This window comes from Camarhynchus parvulus, chromosome 4 (assembly GCF_901933205.1).
Source record: "Camarhynchus parvulus chromosome 4, STF_HiC, whole genome shotgun sequence".
Classification (NCBI taxonomy): Eukaryota; Metazoa; Chordata; class Aves; order Passeriformes; family Thraupidae; genus Camarhynchus; species Camarhynchus parvulus.
Genome location: NC_044574.1, coordinates 6,020,895 through 6,030,037, shown reverse-complemented (window position 1 = coordinate 6,030,037; position 9,143 = coordinate 6,020,895). Strand labels below are relative to the sequence as shown.

Genomic DNA, 9,143 nt, shown 5'->3' with positions numbered 1-9,143 from the left:
TCTCAGTAATTTTGCTGATGTTTCTCCAGGTCTGAGTTCACTAAAGACCAACACCTGATTTTTAGGCACTGTTTAGCTCAGCCCTTCCATTTGTCTGTGAGGTGCCTCTGCTGCCCTGTGTGACAATCCATATTGGTTCAGCTCTTGGTATGAGGATCAATGTTGATCTGTGGTATGAAAACCTTTCCTGGGCACAGAGGAGTCTTGGCAGCATCCTTGGAAAAGGCAGATAAGAGGAAAGAGTTTCCTTTCCTGTGTGCAGCAGAAAACCACATCTCCATTTGGCTTCAAGTGCCAAGCAAGAGGACAGGAGATGACTTTGGTGCTCCCTCTGTGTACACTGTGAACAACCAGCCCATCTCCTGCCAGGAGAGAAAACCTGTATTTCACCCTGGAAGAAGTGTTTAATTCCAGTTCAACCCAATTTATCAGGTGCAGCTTGGGGTGAAACACACACTGGATACCTGAAGAGAATTGTGACCTTCCTGCTGGTGGGAAGGGGTGGGGAGGAGATGGGGATGGGGCTGGAAGAACACTCATCAGCATGTGTCACTCAGTGGCTCTGAGCCTGTGCCTTGCCTCAGCTCCATTCTCCAACACCAGCACACCCTTAGATCAGTTTGTTGCCCAATTTCTACCATTGCTTCCATGAGCTTTAGAGGCTTGTGTCTATTTATAGTAGCAATGAAGAGGTCGATGACAATGAAGAGGATTCAAAAAAGTTTTAATGGCCACATTTTACATGGTAAACTACTGGCACGTGTAATATTTCTAGATTCTCTTGCTGACTCTCTTCAAGGTGAGGTCACCCATGGTCATTGTCTGAAAAAGAAATGGAAAGTATTAGCTTTTTATGAATTTGTAGAATCATTGAATATCTCAAGTTGGAAGGCACACATAAGGATCATCATGGTATTTAGCTCCATACTGTATTTAGGATATGGTCTTGCAAATCAAATCAGAACTGATCCCCAGTCTATCTCTCATAAACTGGATTTTTAAAACTTTTAATTTCTTCATGACTATCCCAAAGCATGCAGGGATAAGCTGGCATCCCTTAGCTGGGATCAGTTTGCCTCACCTTTCTGCTCTAAGAGTGCCAAGCCCTGGCACATACCTGTTCCTCTGGGTGGGTGAGAACATGCCCTCACTACCCGAAACTTTGATCAGCTGTGCCTAAACTGGGGTCTTAAAAAGTATTTTCTGGATCATACTTTGAGGAGAAACTGCCTTCAGCTCCTGGCTGCAGAGCCTGTGTGCAAGCACGTGCTCTGCTCCAGCACCTCCCAGTGCCTCTGTAGCTTCCTAGGGCAGGCTCCTGAAGGCAGCCCTGTTGTTCCAACAATTTCCCTTCTACACTCACGTAGGTGATGGTGTCTCCGTTGAGCTCCGTGACGGATTTCATCCCTTTCACCTGTGTGACCAGTTTGTTGTTACCCTCCATCTGCACAACAGCCTGGTGGAAGACAGAAGCATTCATGTTATTGCTGGAGACCACCTTGACCCCTGCAGGTTGTCATTCCCCTGCTTTAGCAGGAGGGGACTGCAGAGCCACCTGCACATCTGAAAAGGCTACAGACGGCACCAGCACCCCCAGGGCAGCTGTCACTGATCAATGAAATTAACCAAATAAATAAGCCAGCAAAGCCCATTTCTGTTTATCTGCTTGCCCAGCTATAAGATGTGTTCGTTTGCCCTTGAGCTGCAGATGTACAGAGGCTAAAAGTCTTCTAATAACTCTTTCCAGAAGAGTTTATGCCAAAGGGAGTGCAGGGATGCTGGAAATTGTGACACAGCTGGTAGAGCTCTCAGAACCCCTTTCACAGGGCATTTCTTTGGTGATCATCCCTCCTGCTTTTAAAAATCCCTGCAATTCCATCTTCTCTTGAGGCAGAGATGAGAGGCAGATTTTGCCATTGGTGTTGCCTTGACATTCAATGAACCATTGGAAACTAATGTCCAGGAAAGGGAGCACCCAAGTTCAAGGGTGGTAACTCCTCACCTTGCCAAATCATCTCCCCCAGGGTAACCTGAAGCAGTGGGAAAGGCTAACAGAGCAGCTAACAGCTACTGGGACTTTAAAGGAGATTTATTGGTTTATGATTGATTATCTGATTTTCCTGCACTACCTTTGAATCAACAAAATTAAGGCAGAGCTATGTTTTGCATTGCAACGTGACACAAGGTCAATCCTTTTCCACCTCAAATCTTTCAGAACTCTTCCTGTCAAAAATTTTTACCAAAGCATCTCTATCCCCCTTTTCCAAATGGGATATTAAAACAGTGCAATGTTTTCCAAAATTACTATTGAAATAGATTCAGAAATACAAGGCTGCTTCTGCAGGAAGTGCAGTGCATTAATTAATACTTGTGGTATGGTCGGTCCCTTTGCTCATATGCAGAGGGAATGGCTGGAAAGGAGATTTAATGTCCCTGAGCCCCCATGGCCCTGGCAGAGGAGGGGCTGCTCACTCACCTTCACTTTCTCTCCATTCAGCATCTCTATCTCACTCTCCTCTCCAATGGTGAACTGGTTTTTCATCACTTTGGAGCCAGTGGTTATGGTAATCGTGAACTTTTTCCCGTCCTGCACAATTTCTGAGACGCTCTTGAGGTCCTTGCCCTTCTGGATCTGCTCCTCAGGGAGCCCTGCCCAGGAACAAAAGACATTGAGTGAACGGTGGAGCCATCTGTAGGCAGATTAATGCCACTGAACAAATCAATGTTGCAGGTTTTGGGGACCTACAGTTGGGAAAAATTCTATTCCAGTGTGGAAAAACCTTTCAGTGATGATGCTTCCCCAAGAGCCATATGTCCCTGAGTCTGCTGGGGAGGAAGATTAATACTGTAATCCTGAATTTTGTGTGGGAACTAGACATGTCCCGTGTCTTGCTGACCTGACTAGGAGCACAAACACCACCCCCCTGTCTAAGAATAAATCCTGCTTTCCTTCCTTCACTGACAGGCAAGGGAAAAATTGATTAAATAAGACAGAATAAAGGAACAAAGTGGTTTTTTTATGAGATTCAGGGTTCCTCAGAACCAATTTATAAAATCTTTTCCCAAAGCCTGAAGGTGATCTGACAGGTAGAGCCTTCTGACACGTAACTGTGCAGAAATATTGCAAAGCCCCCTGTATCCCTGCAGGACCACATTCCCTGTCACAGACACAGTGGAAACCCATCAGACACATTCATCATTCAGCATTTAAACAACAGCAACTATTGTTCTGATGAACGGTGGGATGTGAGGCTGTGCAGCATCACAGCACAGTGGCTGAGCAATGTCCTGCTTGTCCCCAAATTTCACAGCCTGATGGAGCAGGTCTGCAGTGCCCCTAAGCCACCAAGGTCCTGCAGGCTTATCACATGTGTGCAGCATTCAGCCACAATGGCCAGTGGCTGCAGAACCCACTAGGACTGACTTCCTGCAAGCCATAAAACCTCATCCATCATCTCCTGACCTCCCACCCCAGACAGAGAGATTCCTTCTCTTCTATTTTGAGATTACATCTCCACACAAATACGTTTAAAATTCCAGTAATTATGAGGTGACAGACAGAAATAGCAAATCTCAGAGATGTCTCAATCTACATCATCAGCACATCAGCACAGTTGGCTCCCAAAAATCAGTGGGATCTGCAGAGACAAAGCAGTACACAGAACATGCAGGCACATACCGAGGGCTCTCATGAAGGGCTCAAAGTTTTCCTGGTGCTGGAGCTCGTATTTTCCAGTGAAGCTCATGGTGGAAAAGCTCTCTGTGCTCCTAACACAAGAGAAGGTGCCTTGCTGGTAAGCAGAGCTTGGTTTTATATCATGCTTCTGCCTTAAAAGTTGGCCAGAGGTAAGATGATGTAATTGGTTTATGGGCATGTTCAAACATTAACATAAAACTGGGCAATGGTCAGTGATAAATTTCTCTACATTTTACAGACCACAATATACAACGTGGGGGCAGGGAAAACCCCATAAAATACTTTTATGGAGGTTGCAATGTGGCATGCATAAACAAATGATAAAAATATAATAATAATTGTGCAAAGAGTCTCATTATCAGAGGAAGGAACCAAATCATCTGATGAGTTTGCAGTCTAGAAGCACGTATGTGGAGGAGGAGAATGTGGTGACTGTGTGTCCCCTGGGGCTGTCCCTGGGGGGTTTCTGCTCACTGGTGTGTGCATGGTGGGTCTTTAGCACTGGCAGAATAGTGGCTGCACACTGGCAGGGACTGACTCACTCACAGACCTGTGCTGGTGGGGTTTGGTGTAACCCAGATGTAGCAGCAGCACAAACCCATCGCTGTCCTCTAAGAAAAATACTCCAGATCAATTCCTGGCTTTGCACTGGCCCACCTGAAGACTACAGTTTGAATCAGGCTCCACCTCTATGGTCCTGTGTGGATAGAGAGCTGGTGCCATTAGTGATCTACCAAATCACTTTCATCTCCTTTTCCTGTAGGAGCCACAGTCACTCTGTACTGAAGAAGCATTCCAGCTCTTGGAGCTGCAATTCTCCCAAGTGCCACATCAGAAAAAGGGCCAGCAGCAGCCTCCAAGCTGAGCACAATTCCTCCCTCGAAAGCAGGACTCAGAGCTGGGCTCCTCTTCCAGTCCCTTTGGCTGAGCACCCCAGGACTGCTTCATGGTATCTGAGCATCCATCCTCTGCGTCTGAACTCCCAGGCTGGGCTTCTTGCCTCAATGAATTCCTCCTCCCTCCCAAAGTCAGCTCACATCTTTGTCCTTTTTTGAAGTGAAATAATGTATAAGAATGAAAAAGACCTATCTCCTTCCAATTTGGAGATGCTGTCAGAGCCTTCTGCTGCTGTCTGTCCTGCTGCTGCCACCTCAGCCCCGCTCTCTGAGCTGCAGCAGTGAGCCTCAGTTTCTGGTTAATTAGTACAGGCAGTGTCTGCCAGATGAAGCAAGAGAGGGAAAACCTTGGCTGGTGGGATGGACAGTGGATGAAGTTGGCTGGGAGGGGGGAATATCCACAGGGACATCATCCCTGCGCACCATGGAGGGAGCCAGGCAGGTTCAGAGAGCATTCATGGAGGGGTGGATTGACTCAGCAATTTCTCCAAACAGCTTTTTGGTTTTTTTTTTTTCCATTTTATCCCCTCAGGAATGATGTCACGTTAGGAATTGTATTTCATTTTTATGCCTGCCTCAGGTGAACAGCCCAGTGTCACACGGGGCTATGCTGACATGTCCCTTTTCAGTGTCCTCTTCAAGGGGACAGCAGTGACTGACCTCTTTTGCTGTGTCCTGGCAGCACCCTGAGCTGCTAGATCCCTGCCTCCTGTCAGCCAACATTCTCTGGCCATAGGATACCTGGAAGCACATGTGTGCCTCTCACATTTTCATGCCCTGGACCTCCAGCTGCTCCTCCAGTCAGTTCATGTTCCCTCTCTTTGCTTGATGGGGAGAGAGATTAGGCTTGAAAAAACTGCAGAGTTTCCAGGTCCACAGTGTCCATGGAAATGAAGTTCCTAGGGTCTGGATGTCACTCATCAAATGTTAAAAGGGAATATAGTTGTCCAGGACTCTCTTGGTAACAGGGCAGAAATTTTTCCATTCACATAAATGGGCAACTCATGAGAGAATTCACCCCATTTGGAACCCAAGTTGTTTTCTCTAGGTATCCTCTCCTCCTATGCTTACTGTGAATAGCTATAACACATCTCTGCTCCTGATTTGCTATTGCTAAGTGGAGACTATGGGTTGCTGTTAGAAAGTTTGGAAATGTGACCAACTGATTTTTGATCAATGAACAAAAATAAAACATCTTTGTGTTCTGTTGGGCTCAATGTTCTTTTATTTTATTTAGCAAAGATATGCAGTTCGTACTAAAGAAAGGAGAAATGCTTATTGAATGAAATTTGGCCAAGGTAATTATTATCTAGCCAGGCCTGCTGAGCAAATAGCAGGTGAGATAAACTTAATCTCAATAGCAAAGTTCAGAATACTTGTACATCTCCCCAACAGAATACAGCATCTTTTAAAGTATGATATCATTTTATCTTTCCAAGAAAATGTACTTGATTTGTATTAACATGAGGCCATGTCAATTGATAATTTGATTAAAGTAAATCCATACCCTAAAATTTGAATCTGGTTTGTATAAAGAGAAAAGGCATGGATCATTTTCAAAAATTATTGAGGAAGCTACATCTTGAGGGAAGCCAGCAGGTACTTCTGTCTTTAAGCTGCTTTGAAAATAAAGCAGAGGATCTTAGAAGCTTGTCAGAAAAAAAAAAAAAAAGATTGAAATATCTTATTTCTGCTTTTTGCACCTGAATCATGCAGAATGTCTCAGGTAAGAATATCACCAGTGGATCAGCCATGGCTTTGGCCAAATTTTAAACCCCATCTCCTCTGTCCCCCTGGGCACTCATCCTGGATCCCCAAGACCCACCTCTTGAAGGAGAGGTGCTCAACCCAAACCCCCCAAACTGCAATTTGTGGCTGGTGCCTCACGTTACAACATCTTCCATAATCAAGAAGAGTTTGGCTCTGTCACCTCTGTAGCTGCCTGTGGAGCAGCTGCATCCTTTTATGACATCCCCTCAACCCTTCCCTGGGATTCCTGAGCTCAGCTCTCAGCTCTCACTTTCACTCAGCCTCTGGGAAGCCACCCTCCTACCTGCACTCCTTGGTAAGTTGGACATTGTATCTAGATTTTCAAGTTTACAGCTCCTACAGGAAAAAAAATGTCTCTGCCTCCTCCAGTTCAAACGGAAACAATTAAGTTCTGAACTACAAAAATGACTTTATAGCTCAAGTATGGGGAGAGGCACTTCCTGTAGCCTAGGGGAGGGTCCCTGGCAGCCTTGTGGAGGTCTGGGAATGTCTTCATGCATCTCCCCTCTATCAGCTCACTTGCTTCTCTTATCTATCCCACCAGTGATTCCCCAGACTCCAGTGAGCCCAGCACTTCTGTGCTTTGGGAAGCCAGGGTTGGGCTCTACACTAGGATTTTCTTTGCCCAAATGTGAAAGGCTACAAGGCAGGACCTTTGATGATTCAGTCCTGGATTTTCCTAGTGCAGGTCCAGTTGAACACCCCAAAACCCCTAGACATTTTTTTAAAATGCTTGGTCACAAGCTTGACAGTCACAGATCCCCAGGTGGGCTCCCCTCTGTCTCAACCTAGAGTATTGTTGGGTAATTCTATTTCTGCTGCCCTTGAACCTGGAAACTTGGTCTGCTGCCAAGTTTTCACATCTCTGGTATGATTAATTTGAACTCTGAGGAATAAAAGTTTCTTCATCAGGCCACATGACTGCATTGCTTCGAAAGGCTGGATAGGATGGAGAAGATGCTGCTGCTGCCAAAAGCTCTCTGTCCCTCTTGGTTTTCCTTGTGCTGTGTTACCAAGACAGCACTGAGATTAAATACAGCATCTTTCCCAGATTCCTCTCTTTTTAAAATGCCCTTGGCAGTATGCTGAGACTCCTGCCTCCAAGCTGTAACTTCCAAGCTGCAGATATGCAAGCACCATTTCCTATAGGTTTAGATTAGATATGTCATTATCAGAGCCCTGATAAGAATGCAAAAGCAGTAGCTTGTGCAGAGAGCTGCTGCTTGAGAAAGCTTTCCATCAATGCTGATACTCAGAGAAGAGCAGCCCTCAGCCCTTGTCATCTTACCGCAAATGTGCCAAAGGGAGCAAAGGGTTTGTATTGCTTCTTCAAGGTCAAGGCGGCTCTAGCACTGATAGCACAAGAGCCTTAGCTCTTATCAATGATCATCTGGGGACCAGAGCTTACAGAAGAGTTGGACTTTGCTGCTGGGATCTTGCTTTACAATAGGAATAAAGCTGCTGGCTCTGCCACCCACTTCCCATTCTCTTGCTTCTAACATCTGTGGTGTAGAGCTGTGGCCTCTCTCCAGGCACAGGGACCCTCTGTTTATGCCCTCAGAGGATGTGTATTGTCCCAGCAGGTTGGCCTTTAGTGGGGTGAGGCTGCTCTCCATCCCACAGCCCTTGTGGAGTCAGGGTAAAGGACTGGAAATGGTGCTCATTGCTTATGGAACTAGTTTGTGCCAGGACAAGGAAAGAAAATGTTGGGAAAGAAATGAAGCCATTAGCAGTCAATGTTCTCGAGTGAGAAAGGTCTGGAAGAGACCCCCAAAGCAGAGCCAGTGAAGATTTAACCAATGTTGCATCAGACCCCACCACACATCTGCAGTGCAAACTTCTCCCTCTGATCCAGGCACATAAGAGCCCCTGAGACACAGTGGGGACAAGGAAACTTTAATCTGAGCAAGTGCACAAGACCAGCATGTTGACAAGGAAAGGGAGCAGCCTCCAAGTGCACACAGGTGGTCAGATGAACTCCAGTCCTGGAGGGACACCTGGCTGTCACTGTGGGCCAGTACTCCCCTGTCCAGCTGTGCTCCCCTTCATCCTGATCTATCAAGCTCAGTGGCTCACTCAGTGCTCCTCACAGAGGGTTGCAGGTGATTAGTCAAGGAGAGCATCCTGGGGCCAGACAAGTGTGGGGTGGAGCCTGTTCCTGTCTCTCCCTGAGGTAAATATATAACCACAATTTATATATAAAATGAAGGAAAGTCCAAGCAATAACCTCCAAGACCTTCCCTAGCAGATGGTGGGTGCCCCTTGGCTGGGGAAAGCAATGAGCCAAGAGTGATGCACCAGCCAGAGGGTCAGTGCTGAGGCAGGACACAGCTGTGTTTTTATAGTCAAAGTGCCTCCCTGAGCACAGGTATCTCCATTTTGCACATTATGGAGCCTGACTTTTCCAAAATGATCTGGAGAAGCTGATAAAGCATCTTCCTTGTCCAATCCCTAACTGGGGGTCGTAGAGCCCACATGCTATGGGATTGCAGATTTTGATAAAAAATGTGGCTATGGGGTATAATGTAAACTCAGGAGAACCAGATTGCACAACCTTCTCCAGGATACAACAGCTTCTCCTGTACCCCACCAGGGTGCCAGCACTGCACATTTCCTTGAGCTGCCTTTCTGCTCTGCCTTTATGTGTGGGTCCTGCACTTTGGCCTACAAGACCCAAACCACAACACAGATGCCCTTGACTTGGTTGTGAAACACCTTGCTCTGAGGCAAGAGTGTTGCACCCAAATGTGGGGAAAGGGCTGACATGCTGGCAGCTCCTT

General features: G+C 46.4%; 1 protein-coding gene across 1 annotated transcript; it reads right to left on the bottom strand.

The window, feature by feature from the left end:
• Nucleotides 1-771: 771 nt before the first annotated feature.
• Nucleotides 772-3,788, bottom strand: FABP1 (fatty acid binding protein 1). Its single transcript, XM_030948124.1, has 4 exons — nt 3,680-3,788; nt 2,477-2,649; nt 1,364-1,456; nt 772-822 (listed from the first exon to the last, which is right to left on the bottom strand). Exons 1-4 carry the CDS (start codon nt 3,744-3,746, stop codon nt 772-774), a joined length of 384 nt encoding a protein of 127 aa, XP_030803984.1. The 5' UTR covers nt 3,747-3,788.
• Nucleotides 3,789-9,143: the final 5,355 nt, after the last annotated feature.